Raw genomic sequence first — 17,453 nt, forward strand, 5'->3', positions numbered from 1 at the left:
AGAACTTTTTCCCAGGATTGTGCAGGAGGTTCAAGAATTTCTTTTTTTTTGTTTTTGTCTTTTTGCTGTTTCTTGGGCCGCTCCTGCAGCATATGGAGGTTCCCAGGCTAGGGGTCGAATTGGAGGTTCAGCCGCCGGCCTACACCACAGCCACAGCAACGTGGGATCCGAGCTGCATCTGCAACCTACACCACAGCTCACAGCAAGGCCGGATCCTTAACCCACTGAGCAAGGCCAGGGATCGAACCGCAACCTTGTGGTTTCTGGTGGGATTCATTAACCACTGAGCCACAACGGAAACTCCCAGTTCAAGATTTTCTGAAGGTTACAAGAGCAAGGGGAGAAAACTCCAAGGGATTGCTGTCAAAAAAGCCATTTAGGAGTTCCCGTCGTGGCGCAGTGGTTAACGAATCCGACTAGGAACCATGAGGTTGCGGGTTCGGTCCCTGCCCCTGCTCAGTGGGTTAACGATCCGGCGTTGCTGTGAGCTGTGGTGTAGGTTGCAGACGTGGCTCGGATCCCGAGTTGCTGTGGCTCTGGCGTAGGCTGGTGGCTACAGCTCCGATTGGACCCCTAGCCTGGGAACCTCCATATGCTGCGGGAGCGGCCCAAGAAATAGCAACAACAACAACAACAACAAAAAGACAAAAAGACCAAAAAAAAAAAAAAAAAAAAAAACCATTTGCTCTGGCAGTGGGTTGGTTGTGCTTCAGGGCCAAGGAATCTCGGCACAAGCCACATGCCAGCCAAGAACTTGGAGGAAATCTCAGTTTGCCATGTCTTAGTCATCTTTGCTGGTGGGTCTTGCCTTCTCTCTCCCCCTTAGTCCTGGCTGTTCTCTTCATATTTGCGGTAACCGGAGAGAGAGCTCAGATCCCATGATTCTGTTCCAACTTCCCTCTAAGGAAGTACCCCTGGTTAGAAAATGTGTTGACTGTTTATATATCATCTCTGGTGCTAGAGAGAAAATGGTGTATTTGTTTTCTTTTGTATTTGAATACATTTTGCTGTGTGTCAGGAATAGTTTGAGGACGAAAATTTGACCTGCGAGACAGTGATCAGGGCTTTGGGGCTTTATCCTTGTTGCTTTCCCTGTGTGCACTCCCTGTCACCTGTGCTGACCACCTGTATTGCACAGTGACTTGCCTGACACTTTCTCCAGTGAGTGACAGCTGCCACAGTAAGCCCTTCTGCTTCTACAGGTGCATTTGATAATTTACTTGTAACAGTGTCATTTATAGCTGAGGTAAAATATAGCTGGATACTTAAAGGTTTAACTTGATTAGATTAAATATGTTGGATATAACTGCTACAGAATTATTTGGAAATAATTATTAAGTGGAAAAAGTAAATAGTGGAGCCATATTTCTATTTAGTAAGTTTAGTGTCTCTGTAGAAACATGTTTTTGATTTATATTACCCCAGCATTGTTTCTGAGCAGATACACATTGTCAGACCTGATTTATTTTAATTTTCTGCCATGCTCATAATATTTAAGGTGCCTTTAGGTTTTACTGGGTTAGCTTTGTTTATTATATTAATTCATAATATAGTTTGAATTTACTTTAACCGTTACAGGGATTTAAAACTATACTATTCTGAGATATAAATGTGGTAATAGAAGCACAATAATTTTATACTCAGCAGGGCTATTTTATGGCTTGAAAACTGTACAGCACTTTAGAAGCTAGGCATTAATGAATTTAAGCCAGCAGTTTACTTAATGTCTTTATATCCAGATGATCGAAGAAGATAATTATTTATGTTGTATAGATAAATTATAAAATAACACATAAGTTATTTGGTGGAGGGAGTCCACATTAGAAGCATTTTTATATTGAATACTGAGAGTTTATTCTAACAACAGGGATTTCTGATTAGACAATTAGAAAGTTTCCTCCCTAGAATTCATAAGGAACTACTAGAAACGTTTGTGTTAAATTCTGAGTCAGTACCCCTACTGGCATATAATGAACTGACATTTCCAGGTAAGGGGATTAAGGGTGGATTCCCTAAAGGGAAGGTACTCCAAGGAAAAGGAACTGTGTTCTTTAAATGTTACTCATGGTATCATTTAGAAACTGGCTATTTGAATACTCTGACAGCCAGTGTGGGTATACTTAGGTCTGTGTAGACCTCTTGGGGATCTCTTAGACCTTTTTTTTTTTTTTTACTAGCTGGGACTCTCAGAATTAAAACAAGTTTTGGTTTCTTTTTTATGGGAAGAATGACAACTCTCCTGTCTTATGAGTTACATGTCACCTTTCTCGGTAAAGTGTTAGGATAGATTTGAAACAGAAACACTGTAATGAACTAGAAAGGACCATTGTCCTTACTCTCCCCCTGGCCTCTGGTGAGGGTGTTGCAGACTCAGACACCTAAGGAGCAAAACAGAGCACAGGCATGAGTGGGGAGGCCAGGGTGGGCATCATCTGTATTCAAGACTGCACCTGGCACCTGGAGTCTGGAAGCACATACCCTTCTAAACAGGACAGCCAGTTGTTGCTGGGGTAGGGGTTTGCAGGCCCAGTGTTGCTAAATCTTCAGATATTTAGAAAGATTTCAAAAATATATGTCTTTATGTGAGGTCTCATAGTTAAACAACACATTTTTACATCATGTGGGGGATGGTCAAAATATGTTTATAGACCAGATTTGTAATCTCTTTAACTGCCCCTTCCTGTTAGTCCTGTATTTGGTTCCATTCTCTACCGGCCCCACCAATCACAACTGGACTCTTGTAGGAAGGGCTTTAGTTAGGTGCTGTCTGGTAAATCCCATGAACTAACCTGCCATGTACTAATGGGACCGTTTTGCCTTCTCCTCTCCTTCAGTTCCTTGTGCTCCTGGAAAACATGCACCTATTGACAGCGCCACTCTAGAGCCAAAGATGGTCCCTTTTTTTGTTGTGTCCTCACACCTGACCATGAGGCTTTCAGACCACTTAAAAGGAGAGGGGACAGCCTTGAAATAATAAGGGTGGTTTGAGAGTTCCTTGGTGCACAGTGGGTTAAGGATCTGATGTCATCACTGTAGTGGCTCGAGTTGCTGCTGTGATGTGAGTTTGATCCCTGGCCTGGCCTGGGAACTTCTGCATGCCACAGGCGCAGCTAAAAAAAAAAAGAGAGAGAGAGAAGGGTGGTTTGGGTCCCTGGTGTTTACTCAAACCATGTGTTGCAGAAACCTCCTGTGCCAGAGGCTTGTGAGGTCTTCCACACCAACATACTTTTCTGCTGTGTTGTTGGAGCGTAACATATACCCAAACTGGGCACATGGACACTGGTTACTAACAGACTTCACCGACCAGCTGACTTAGAATCTGGACCCCCCAGCACCATTCTCTGTAAATGTGTGTGTCCCACCAAGGATGATGTCAGAGAGATGCCTGCTTTCCTCTCTCCAAAAGGAGCCAAGGATAGGAGGATAAACTACAGCTCCAGAATCTAGATTGAGACAAACTACTGCTTTGATAAGATCTGATGAATGGGAAGTAGTTGATGTAGATTTAGGAACTGAGACGTTTTCTACTTCAGAAAGTTAAGTTCCCCTTTTCTGGAGTGACCTAAAAAGTTTATAAAGTGAAAGAGTTGGGTTTTCCCTAAGGCTTTCAGATTGTTCTGAAACCAGCCTGTGAGTGACATGGGTAAATCTAAGAGTAACCATGAGTGTTGAAAAGCCATGGAAAGCAAATTGACAGCTTCCTCTTTTAAAACAACTTTTCTCCCAATCATAAAATGATAATTAAACTGTTTAAAATAAGTTATGGATGTTGATTACTTCCAACTTTGAAAATAAAGGATAGCCACCATCTTACTCTATCTCTCAGTCTTTTTTTCTTACATACATAATCTTTTCACTTTTGTGAAGCTCGTGCTATGATAATGATTTATAGTTGTCTTTTTCTCTGACTTTATCTTGAGCATTTTCCCAAGTCATTGAATATTCTTCATCAATGATTTTTCATTGGTTCATGTCATACACATGGATGTGCAATTTATTTAGCCCATCTTCTATTGAATATTTAAGTATTTCTGGGTTTTTTTCTTATTGTAAATAATGCTGCAACAAACACACTTTTACTCAAGTCTTTGTATGCATTTCCAGTGTATATTTCCAGTCTGGGAGTGGGATGCTATATCAACAGTTATGAACATTTTAAAGACTTTGATATAAACTCTCAGGTCTGACCATCCTTTAAGGACCTTATTAAAAATGCTAGTTCGTGGCACCCATAGCTTTATTCTTGAAGGGCTTAAAGGGCTTTAAGAAGTCAGTTTCCCTTTTCCCTGAATGACCAGTTGTGTGAAATCCTCTAGATTTCCTTTTCTGTCTCTCTGTGTTCCCTAATGAAAATGACTGTGTTTGACAGATTAGGAACATAAGGTACTTTGTAATATAGTTTTGTCTAGCAATCAGGTCATCAGGCCGTTGCTAATTTTTGATTACTTGTGCCTGGTAGGTAAACAATTGTAGTAACCACAGTGAGACCTGAGGCAGCTTCATTTCGCCTTTTCCAAAGTCGTGGATTATAGGATACTCTGAAAGCTTCACCAAGTCAGTGTGGGCCTCACTTAAGATGAGAGACATTCATGTTCTTTTTTAAAATTTTTGATATTTTATTTAAAAACATTCAAATGTTGTAATTTCAGGAGTTCCTATTGTGACTCAGTGGTAACAAACTCGACTAGTATCCATGAGGATGTGGGTTTGATTCCTTGCCTTGCTCAGTAGGTTAAGGATCCAGTGTTGCTGTGAGCTGTGGTGTAGGTCGCAGACGTAGTTCAGATCCCACATTGCTGTGACTGTGGCCTAGGCTGGCAGCTGCAGCTCCAGTTCCACCCCTAGCAAGGAAACTTCCCTATGCCACAGGTGCAGCTCTAAAAAGCAAAAAGAAAAATATTGTAACTTCAGCATGTAACCAATGAAAAGATTATTGATGAGATTTTACATTCTTTTTCTCATACTTTACTTTTCTCCAAATTATTGTTTACTCTCTCCATGGGGTTAGAGAAATTCCTTAATTTTCGATCTTGCTATATAGTGACTTTCCTCCAGGTCCAGCAACTCTAAGCTTTGCTGACCACATCATTGTCACTTCCACCTCACACCAGATGCAGGAGAGGACCCCACCTCGGATTCCTCCCTCCTCTCCCCACTTACCTCCACTCTCGAAGGCTCTTCCAACCTGATAGTTCCATGACTCTCCAGGGATGAATGGGAGCAGGTCTGAAGGTATACAAACTCAGATTCCCACATTCCTCTACAAGAAGTCCTTCCTGAAGTCTGCCCACTCCTGTCCCTGCTGTAGCCTCAGTGTTTGCCCAGTAGAGCCCCAGGTCTGTGAAGAGAGTGATCCTAAAACACTCTTCCTGCCAACAATGCAGGGCTCACACCTTTACCTCCTTTGGGACTTAGCTCAAAGAGACATTCATGTTTTTATGTGAATGACCCATGCTGCCCATCTCATGAGTGTGAATGACCTGGAAAGGGGGGGAAGGGAAGGGGTTGATGTTTCTTAGGGGACAGAGGTTTGATATATGAGCTCAGCTTTCTGCATAGACAGCTGTGTGATCCCTAAACAAGCCTTGTCTTGTTGATTAGTGTACACCAGGGGATCTCCTAATGGAATTAGGTACTTACCAAGATGAAGCAGTTGCTCTTCATTCATTCTTTTCATGTGCACCTGCTTTCTTGATAAGCAAACACCCATTTACCCCTGTCTCCTTCAGCCACTGTTTAAACTAAAAATCTGGCTGGAGATAGATTGTTCCCAGAGCCTCATGTATCATAACACTGACCTTGTTCTATTCTAAGCACGGAGGAGATGGACACAGAGTGAGGGTTAGAGACATGGTCCTGGAAGGATTGGAAGAAACTTTAGAAATATACTTCCAGTTTCTAACTTTAGAGCACTCTCAGTCCCTGGCTTCAAAGAACTTGTAGGCTTTTTAGAAATAAGACACATACACAGGAAAAGATTAAAAACCAAAACAAATTAAAACACAGCACAAAGCAATGATACAGTGCCAAAGGAGAAACACCAATGGTGAGGGCTTTCAGATTTCAGAACAGGGGACTTTGGGCTCTTAGCTATCAGCACCTCATGCTGGAGAGTTTGTTTAGTTTGTTTTTTGTTTTTGTTTTTTGACTGGGGGGCTATATGAGTGAGATTTGAAAATTGGAAGCCATTCCTCTGGGAGATATGGTATGATTAAAGGCAGAAGACATCTGGAAGGAAAGAGTAGATTGTTTTGGCTGGTATGATGTGTTTGTGAGAAAAACTCATCTTTCAGTCACTTGGCTGTATATTTGGAGATGGCCTTCTGAAGCCTCTTTTCTTACCAAGCAAGTGGCATTGTGAGTCCTGTGTTGCCTTGCAGGGCCTGCAGCATCTTTCTCACAGCTTTTTAGAGTTCAGAGATAACCAGCTGAGCCAAGGCTCCTTATCTTCCTGGTGGCCTCAAGGGGTCACGCTGGCAACCCACAGAAATACATGTAGGTCGTTTTCTAGAGTGGGTAGGGAGTGTGATTCACAGAGTTTGGCAGGGACGGAACCTAGTCATCCCTAGGGGAAGTCCTGGCTGAGAAAAGGCCTCCCTCTTTTTTGCAGGACTTGCTTCCTGGGGAAATTTACTGCCCCAAAGCCTTAAAGTTCTGTGTTCTCAGGCCTCATAAAGCCTCAGGCTTTATGAAAATATGGAGGTCCTGGCTGTACACATTGGAGACTTTTAAACTTTTAGTGAAGTCATAGTACTGTGGCTGTAATTCAAGTAATTCACAAAGATAAGGATTACAAACATTTAGACCTAAGTATCTCCCTACCTTTTCAGACACTTGAAAACAATACCTCTTTCAACTAAAAGCTGACACTTGAATACTACACTTTGCTTTACTACCAGGTGTGCTTCAAGATACCCAAAGATATTTTTCCTGCTTAGCCTGACTGAAAGACTCATCTTTGAGCTTCATTCTTTTGGTCAGCTAGGAATTACCCCATTATTAAAATGCAGATCTTTTCCCTTAAAATTAAATAATTATTAACCATTTACATTATAGCTTAACCTTAATCAAGTAGGGTGAGGGAGAAGATGAGATTGAGTTGAGGTTTGGAGTGTGTGAGAGGGTTCCTCAACTTGGCAGTTTTGCTCTGAAGTCAGCCAGGCAGGTAGGTGAATGCTGCCTGAGGAAAGGCTGCTCCAGGGACCTCACTTGCTTGCTTGTGAGTTAGGGAGTCCACTGGGGTTCAGAGGTGGCTTTGCAAGGTTAGAAGTTTAAATTTATCTGTGAAGTGGCTCAGCAAGGTGCCTAGACCTAATAGGTAACATCTGGAGTTGATTAGAACCCTGGTTTATCTGATGAGACACAAACGTGCGTGGGTGTGTGTGTGTGTGTGTGTGTGTGTGTGTGTGTGTGTGTGTGTGTGTTTGTCTTTTTAGGGCCATACCCGCAGCACATGAAGGTTCCCAGGCTAGGCACTGAATTGGAGCAGTAGCTGCCAGCCTACACCACAGCCACAGCAACGCCAGATCTGAGCCGAATCTGCAACCTACACCACAGCTCATGGCAACACTGGATCCTTAACCCATTGAGTGAGGCCAGGGATTGAACCTGCAACCTCATGGTTCCTAGTCGGATTTGTTTCCGCTGAGCCATGACAGGAACTCAGCAAATGTATATTTTTGAGGGACACATAGACCCCAGTCTTGCTGTGGGCCCGTCAGTATCCCAAGTGGCAGCACTATTGAGCAGCCTTGATAAGGGTGAAGACCAGTGCCGCAGGAGTTAGGCAAGAGGGAATGCATTTATATCCTGCCTAAGCCTTACCAAACTTTGGCTGAGATCTTTCTGACCCATTGTTTCTCTTTTGTGGATGAGTTTGTGGCTCTGCCGGAGGAAAGTGCTCCTTTATCATCTAATCTTTCTTTCTTTATTGTCTTTTTAGGGCCATGCCTGTGGCATATGGAAGTTCCCAGGCTAGGGGTCGAATTGGAGCTATAGCTGTCGGCCTACGCCACAGCCATAGCAACATGGGATCTGAGCCAAGTCTGAGACCTACACCACAGCTCACCACAACGCCCAATCCTTAACCCGCTGAGTGAGGCCGGGGATTGAACTCTCATCCTCCTGGGTAGTAGTCGGGTTCGTTACCACTGAGCTACAACAGGAACTCCCCCCAATCTTTTACTATGTAAGGAGGAGAGTAGGATTTAGCCTTGATAAACAGATTTGTGTTTGTGGATGAATTTTTTTCCTCCTTTCTTTTGATTCTTATTTATTGAAATTAGTTTTAAGGGTTATGAACATTATTTCTGCCTCACTTTTTTCCTGACCACTTGCCTCTAATTTAGGTTGCAGCTATTGACATTTTAATAAAATCCCATGAATAGATTTGAAGATTTTGTATTAACCTCTTAACACCATTTAATCAGTACTTCTTGGTGTTTCACACCAATAAATTATATATCTGCATTTTACCTAGTGAGTATTGACCTTCAGCATCAAAGGGTTAAGTATACCATTAAGACAAGTAGTAGTTATCTGTTTGATAAATGCCCTTGGCACTTGACTGGCTCCATTCAGTTAAATTTATTAATCCACATAATTCTTTAAAAACTCATGCATACGTCTTTTTATCAAGCGTATGCAGAAATTGAGATATATCTTAGAAAATAGGACTTCACAGTACGTCTGTACAAGGAGTATGCAGCAATTGCGAAAAGTTTCTAATGGTTTGTAAAGGTGCTTAAGATATGTAGACTACACATGTGGTTCTCTCAGCAATAGTAAAAATATTTACATGTTAAGAAAAGATGACAAACAGAAATGGAGTAAACCAGATACAAATAGTGGTTCTGTCTGGATGAAAGGATTTGAGTTATTTACATTTTAATTCTTTACACTCTTCTGTTGTATGCAGTTTTTTACTTTTACTGGGTATCACTTTTGCAATAAAAACATAAACCCAATAAAGGATTATAGATCATTTTACCACCTACCTCAGTAAAGATTTAAAATATAGTGAACGTTCAGCATTAAATTAATGCTTTCTGTAAAGAGACAATGAAAAATTTCCCCTCATAAATTTTAAAAATATTTGGGTTTACCATTCACATTGTTACCCTATGTGTCGTTACGCAGTTTCCCGTGAATCAGTGTTTCTCGTGTGTGTGTGTGTGTGTGTGTGTGTGTGTGTGTTCATGTATATTTATTGTTGAATTGCATAACAGTCTGACGGTTGTTCACCTAATTGTATTATATTTCTTTATTCTTCTAATCTAATGTTATTTATTTTTTTTACTTTTACTTTTTTTTTTTTTTTTTTTTTTGTCTTTTTGCTATTTCTTTGGGCCACTCCGTGGTGTATGGAGATTCCCAGGCTAGGGGTCTAATCGGAGCAACGCGGGATCCGAGCCGCATCTGCGACCTACACCACAGCTCACAGCAACGCCGGATCGTTAACCCACTGAGCAGGGGCAGGGATCGAACCCGAAACCTCATGGTTCCTAGTCGGGTTCGTTAACCTCTGCGCCACAACGGGAACTCCTTTTTTACATTTTAAAAATTATTTTTTAATGACTTTTATTTTTTCCATTATAGTTGGTGTTGGATCAGTGTTTGTTAAATTGGGGAACGCTGGTTAACTGTTAGGGAGTTCAGAATTTTACAGAACCAATGGCAGCACTTATAACATCCTGAAGTATTTTAGTTCTCTGCCTTGTGAAGTTTTTTAATCTTTGAAAATAAGCTTTTTTTTTTTGAAGTATTACACACATCCGCAGAAGCATACAGATCTTAAATGTACAATCCTACACTTAGGATGGAACATAGCCTTGTAACCATGTCACTTTATTTTGCTTGTGTTGTGCTGCTATATGTCTTAGAAAAAATTTTCATAGTTCTATACACAAAAGATATTGTTCAGTGTCCTGTGGTCTCCAGAAGTTATATTGTAGATATTTTACACATTTTGCTGTCATGACTGCACTCTTCGGTTTTTTACATGTTTCAAGGAACTCTGAAGTTTCATTTAGAATATTGTTATTCTTAGTTCATAGTAGGAAAATTTGGCTTCTATAGATTAAAAATTCCAAAAATCAGTAACTTAAAAATTATTGACATCTAGCTTTTGTAGATTTAACTTTTCTTTCATACCCAACTGCAGCACATACTTTGCCCCAGAGGCTGGTTCTGTGGAACCTGATTCCTGGGCCTCTGCACATGATACAGCTTAGGTTGCTCATCTGAAGGAGCAGATCAGCGGCCAGTGCTAAGTGTGTCAGGCCTAGAAATCCTAGACCAGTTGGGAGGAACCTTAGAGATCGTTTGTGGGGAACATTACAAAGGTTACCTTGTGACATGTACAGGCCTTGCCCAGCGTCACAGAGTTGGCATCAGAGTTGAGTCTAGGATCCTGATCCTAAACCCCATTTCTAAACCATGCTGGGTCCCTATTCTCTTCTTAAAACTCAACCTTTCTACTAAAAATGCAGTCCTTAGACTGCGAAATTGACTTCTCTAGGAAGATAAATTACCTAACACGTCTTCAGCCAGATTTCTAAATGGGGATAATCTGACAGCATTGACCTGTTTTGGCAAACATCCCTTGGGTTACTTTGGGTGACTGAGGGATGGCATGGGGTGGTATAAATGCCAGTCGGTAATCGTTAGAGCAGTTCCGGGAGTACATTCAGCTGGAATAACCCTGGCAATAGGGAAAGCGTGGCATGATGTCGATTTCCCTGGGGAGCAAGCTGTGTCAAGAGACCCAGCAGCACTTCTGGAACACGGGGTCTCTAGTCTGTGCTCCCAGACACTGGACAGGGGAGTGGCCACTGTGCCTGGGAGATAACCATCAAATTTTGTGGCTTTTGGATTTTGAGATTTTGTTTCAGTTGGCTAAAGGTAGACAGGTAAATAGAGCTGCTCTTTGGTTTTCTAAGGACACACAGATACGTATTTAGTAAGTGTTGATCACTGTAAAGGGCCCTGGGGATATTGTGCTTCATAAAACATCTATAAGGATCCAGTCTGTGGAGTTGGCAGTTCAAAGGAGAAATCACCATTGCCCTCCAGAAGTTTTTCTTCTCTTGGGATGGTGGATTAATGAAAGGCACAAGCGTCTCATCAGAGCTGGCTGACTTTTGCCAACCCACGTATTTGTAGGAAATAGTGTCTTCTGAGTGTCATTTGGCAGTCTTCCTTGGCCTGACCGTCAGTTCCATTCTCTGCAGTCCCATCTGCCAGATTTCTTCTATCCCTTCGCATTCTGTTCCCAGAGTACAAGCCTTCCCCAGAGGCCAGACGGACTACTCTGCCCCCAGATATCTGTGGCTCTCTTGTTTTTGAGCTTTGGGACATGTTTCCCCTTGTGTGGAAAGCGTTCTCCTCCCCTTCTGCTTCTCCATAGCCTGCCCAGCTTTGAGGCCCAACTCAGTTCCTATCTTCTCTCCTCAGAACTCATGTGGCTCTTCTCCCCAGGGAGGGAGATGAGGGAGCCACAGTTTGGCCTGCTGGAGAAGAGAGTGCGCTCGAGCTAGGCTGCCTTCATGACCTTGGGCTGGAAACTTTCCTGAATCTAGATTTCTTCATCTCTAAAAATGGGACTGATAATTGCCAGGGTTATTCAATTTAGCCCATAGTTGTACACATTGAGTTCATACCACTAAAGCCTACAGAACAAGGCCTGGAACATAAGTTCTCATTAAATATTAGTTATTCTTTGTAACATGTATTTAACCATGGCCTTCCCGTGTTATTGTTTAACCATTTTAAGTGCCTGTTTATTGGCCCCTAGTGAAATTGTAAAGTTCTCTCATGAAGAAAGGGGCTTGACTTTATACTTTCTGTTGACCCTTTTCAGTCCTACATGTTCGTTTAGTAGTTCCTCAATACATATTGCTTAAAATGAAACTATTCCTGGGAGTTCTCTTGTGGCACAGTGGGTTGAGGATCTGGCATTGTCGTTGCAGTGGCTCTGGTTGCTGCTGTGGCGTGGGTCTGACCCCTGACCTGGGAACTTCTACATGCTGTGGGCACAGCCAAAAAAGAAACTATTACTGTATTAAAGAAAATAGATGGAACAGGAGTAAGCAATTGAAAGGAGAAAATAAGCTTCATTTCACAGATGGAGTTTTCTTATAGTTTGTAGATCATCTAATTTATTCCTTTTTTCATTATTGTTGAGTCTAATGGGCTCTTCTGTCATAATCACCACATGTGTGAACATCATTTAGCAAGGATGCTAGCGATTTTAGCAATTTCTTCCAGACCCATGGTTGGGAGGGAATCTTGGACAGCAGATTCTGATTTATCAGAACATCTTAGAGCAGGTGGGTTTTGCTGGTTGTTATTAACATATCTCTCTTGCTGAGGGACATGGGAAATTCATTAATAGGGAGGATTTTACCCTTCAGCCACTCTCCCCCTACCTGCCCCTGCTCCTTTCTGAGCAGATCAGATATATTCACAAGCACCATCTTCACCTGTCAATGTCCATAAATATTTGGGGGCGAACCAAAAGTTACCATCTGGTGGGAAGAGGTGGGGACCCAGGTGGAAGCCCTCAGTCAAAGGCTAGTTGCAGACAGGAGTTGCGGTGATGTCAGGAGCTACCAGAGGGGTGCTCCGCATCCGCCCAGCAGTCGGGACTTCAGCCAGGGTCTCCCACAGAGCCCTGTGAGTGCCCTCTCAGTGATGAAGATGCTGCGTTTCTCCTTCTCCTAGGCTGGAACAAGACATTAAAAAATTAAAGGCTGACCTGCAGGCCAGCAGGCAAGTGGAACAGGAGCTCCGCAGTCAGATCAGCTCCCTCTCCAGCACCGAACGAGGGATCCGCTCAGAAATGGGCCAGCTCCGGCAGGAGAATGAGCTGCTGCAGAACAAGTACGTGTACCTCTGGGCCTTTGGCCATGAGCCACGCAGCCTCACGTCGCTCTTGTTTCCTGGGATTGGAGCACAAGATTGTTGATGACAAAGAGACCTAGCAGGGGGGTTTTTAATAAAATGTTTATTTTATTTAGGACCAGATATTCAACATGTTATAAAATCTGTAAAATCTTATTTCATTGTAACAAAACAGTTTGTTAATATTACTATTTTGTCTTCTCTCATTTAATGACTTTTCTTAGTTTAAAATAGCTATTGAACTTTTTTTGTAATGAGTAAAATTGACAAGAAGTATTTCTGCCTCAGTTTGAAACTCTTGCTTTTTTGAGTGAAAGTTTCTAGAGGATTAAACTCTATTTACTTTGTTTTCTGGAACTAAAAAATGACACTGAACTTTGACTTTATTTGAAGAGGCAGACAAAAAACCAGCGCTTCTGTGTGAATTATTTTATGCTCATTCTGGAATTACTTCTTGACTCAGTGTGGGTCTTTTTTTTTTTAATCTTTAAGCATTATGTGTCTGGGGGTAGTGATTACTGTTCTAAGCTCTGAACTTTCTGCACTTGCCCGTGAAAGAGCACTCCTTCAGCATTTTCAAGAACTATGGCTCAAAGCTAGAGCATTATAGGCAAATAACCTTTCCGTTGCTTCGGACCCACGCATGTGTGTGTCGGCTCTAGCATTGTTACATAGAGAACATCTCCCCTTATGCTGATCTATTGAGAGAAACTCACCTTATATATGAAGCTGGGAGTGATAGTAGCAGGAAGGGAATGTGGCTTAAATTTCTATCTGAAATGAAGCATCCTGGGAGTCGACAACTACAGGATCTATTTTGGGATACTCAGAGAAAACATCTCACAGCTGGAAAAGAAAGGCAGCTTTAGGCTGCAGCATATTTTATTCAGGCAAAGAAAGACCTTCCCTCCCACTCTTCAGTTTCACTGGGGCTGGTTCTATCAGTTGTTCCTTGGTCTCAGACTGAAGCTCTTTCAGGGTGCATTGGGCCACTAGAATTAGTTCTACAGTTATCTTTTCCTCTGATAGAAACTTATTTTAGGAGTTCCCATCGTGGTGCAGTGGTTAATGAATCTGATTAGAAACCATGAGGTTGTGGGTTCGATCCCTGGCCTTGCTCAGTGGGTTAAGGATCCGGCGTTGCCGTGAGCTGTGGTGTAGGTTGCAGACACGGCTCGGATCCTGCGTTGCTGTGGCTCTGGCGCAACCCATTAGACCCCTAGCCTGGGAATCTACATATGCCACGGGAGCCGCCCTAGAAAAGGCAAAAAGACAAAAAAACAAAAAAAAAAAAAAAAAAAAAGAAAAGAAACTTATTTTATCTATTTTCTGGATTACCTTCTATAGATCACTCATGTTAGTAGAGAAGAGGCTTGGTCTGATTCTGTATCATGTAAGGCAGCTTGTTGATGGTATTTAGGAATTGCTAAATAATAATGTATTTTCCCTGGGCACTCTGCGAGCTGACACTTATGATTTACTGTTCATATCTCCACTTTATGTTGACCTTAAAATGATAAAGAGGAGCCATGTTTCTCCAGGGTTCGTAGTGGATGTTTCTAATTGTAAAACTTTGTATGACAACCATTTCCATATAGGTTGCATAATGCTGTGCAAATGAAGCAAAAAGACAAGCAGAATATCAGCCAGTTGGAGAAAAAGCTAAAAGCTGAACAAGAAGCTCGAAGTTTTGTAGAAAAGCAGCTAATGGAGGAGAAAAAAAGGAAGAAGTTAGAAGAAGCTACTGCTGCCCGGGCTGTTGCATTTGCTGCTGCATCTAGGTATGTCCTGTCCCCTAAGTGCTTGATCCAAGTTTGGCTTTCCTTGGACAGAGACAGACATGGGAATTTGATGCCTTGGGCAGGACTGGAAGTACACAATCATGTGTGAATGGATTGCTTTTAAGTACCATTTTATTAGCTGCTTTAAACTCCCATCTGTGCAATCTTGTGTTCTCATGACAAGGTCATCCATCAGTGACCTCCTCTATAAAGTGGGGTAAAGGACTCACCGTGCCTTCCACACCCAGGAGGCAAAGTGCTGCTCGAAAAAGGATTTCTGGTCACTTTCCGTAAGACTTATATTACTGAATGCTTTGAGAGAACTAGTCTGAACTTTTGTTCTCTTTATAGAACTATCATTACTCTCTACTCTTTTTAAGTGTGTGTTTCTTGAGTTTTTAATCTTAAAATGGAAGAAAGGTAAAATTTTGGTTCCCCAGGCACTGTGTACTGACTGCTCATGTCTTTTTTGGATACTAGCAAACTGTCACATAAGCTGGAAAAAATGGGAAAAAAGTTGAGCCTCTTTTTTTCTTCCCTCCCTTCCTCCCTCCATCTCTCTCATCTAACTTCTACTTTTATCACATTTTCTTTTTTCCTTGTTTTATTGATTAGTGAAGTTCATCTAAATGATGAGGGTCAGCTGTGGATTTATGGATCATTTTAAGTTTCTATCCTAATTTGTATGTTTATGTGATGTAATTCTGCTTTTTGCTTTTTTGTATTTGGCATGTCAATAGCCTTTTTTGGGGTTCTGGCATTTGTATAATAGTTGGTAAACCATCATTTCATCTTTGAGGAAACATCAGCAAGAGAGAGAACTCTCTCTCCTGTGTGATCCTGCTTCCCCCAGCAGATCCTGTACTGCAGATGGCTGAGCTCACTTGGCCCATCGGCATCTATACAGATTCATAAGGCCCTTTAGTAACCTGCCTAGAATGGGTGTATGTGTGAGGGGGAGCTGTTTGTTCATTCATTTAAAGATTCGTAAGCATTTCTGGAGTACTTAGACTTGCAGGAGATTTTCCTGAACAGTGATCATACTCTTTTTGAAAAAAAATCCCTGAGGAGGATATGAAAGTTCCTTAACCATATTGTTTAGTGTCTCTTATGCCTGAGAGTCAGTAAATTGGTTTCAGTCTTTACCCTAAATCTCTTTGCTTTTAGTCAGGCTTATTTCCTTTGCTCTTATCCTTGGATGGTCCTAGTTTGTCATTGTTTATGTAGACATTTGTTTATGTAGACAATTGTTTTTATTCTTAAGTAAATCTCAAAGCTTAAGTCTCTCCCTGGACCTTCCTTTTTGGTTCTTTCTCCGATAGACCGTTTCTGAAACCTAAACAGTTAATCTGCTTTGCACTGGCCATTGCCATCATCTTTTTCAGTGTGTCCTTATTATAGCCCTGAGAAGCAACCTAATGCTGCTCCCTTTTTCTGTTTACTGCAGCCTTGTCACAACCTCAGGACTAAAGAAAGGGGACGTTCCTAATGCATAGCCCCTCAAAAGTGAAAGTGTTTTTAGCTCACTGCCCCCTGCTGGAGACAGCAAACATGTGGTTCTGTCTTGCTTAGCTCCTGTGCCTTGTCTCAGGTCATATGGCCGAGTGGGAAGCTTGCTGAATTGGCAAGCCAGAAAAACCCTAGTTCTTCACCCAGTTCTGTGACCTACAAATTAGGTGACCTTGGACTAGTATTATATCTAAGTAGCTTCAGTCTTCTCTGGAAAATGGGATAATAAACCCTACCCCAGTAAAGAAAGTAGTGTGGATAAAGTAGCTGACTTGGTGCCTGGCTCATATTAGATACCCAATTAATAATTATTTTATTTTTTAAAAAAATTTTATTATAGTTGATTTACAGTGTTCTGTCAATTTCTGCTGCACAGCAGAGTGATCCAGCCATATATCCATATACATTCTTTTTTTCACATTAGCCTCCATCATGTTCCATCACAAGTGATCAAATATAGTTCCCTATGCTATACAGCTGAATCTCATTGCTAATCCATTCCAGATGCAATAGTTTGCATCTACTAACTCCTGACTCGAAGTCCCTCCCACTCCCTCCCCTCCCTCTTGGCAACAAGTCTGTCCTCCATGTTCATGAATTTCTTTTCTGTAGAGAGGTTCATTTATAGGCCATAGATTAGATTCTAGATATAAGTGATATCATATGGTATTTGTCTTTCTCTTTCTGACTTTTCTTAGTATGAAAGTCTCTAGTTCTATCCATGTTGCTGCAAATGGCATTATTTTGTTCTTTGTTATGGCTGAGTAGTATTCCATTGTGTATGTGTACCACATCTCTTTCTTTCTTTCTTTCTTCTTTCTCTCTTTCTTTCTTTCTTTCTTTCTTTTTTTGTCTTTTTGCCTTATCTAGAGGCGCTCCTGCGGCACATGGAGGTTCCCAGGGTAGGGGTCTAATCAGAGCTGTTGCTGCTGGCCTACGCCACAGCCACAGCAACGCAGGATCCAAGCCACATCTGTGACCTACACCACAGCTCATGGCAATGCCGGATCCTTAACCCACTGAGCAAGGCCAGGGATCAAACCCACAACCTCATGGTTCCTAGTCAGATTCATTAACCACTGAGCCACAACAGGAACTCTTGTACCACATCTTCTCAATAATTATTTTAGATCACCTTTTTTTTTTTTTTTTTTTTTTTTTTTTGCTTTTCCTAGGGCCGCTTCTGCGGCATATGGAGGTTCCCAGGCTAGGGGTCTAATCGGAGCTGTAGCCACCAGCCTACACCAGAGCCACAGCAAT

The 17,453-nt window shown here is 41.8% G+C and overlaps 1 protein-coding gene across 1 annotated transcript in view; it reads left to right on the top strand.

Moving 5' to 3' along the window:
* The window catches only part of TMEM57 (transmembrane protein 57), a gene marked incomplete at its 3' end in the record, with an annotated part of 61,606 nt that overhangs the window by 35,221 nt on the left and 8,932 nt on the right, over positions 1-17,453 (top strand). Inside the window, 2 exon segments of the mRNA NM_001038646.1 lie at positions 12,724-12,882; positions 14,502-14,684. Of these exon segments, the coding sequence (NP_001033735.1) occupies positions 12,724-12,882; positions 14,502-14,684 (342 nt within the window).

Source organism: Sus scrofa, chromosome 6, assembly GCF_000003025.6.
Source record: "Sus scrofa isolate TJ Tabasco breed Duroc chromosome 6, Sscrofa11.1, whole genome shotgun sequence".
Lineage (NCBI taxonomy): Eukaryota > Metazoa > Chordata > Mammalia > Artiodactyla > Suidae > Sus > Sus scrofa.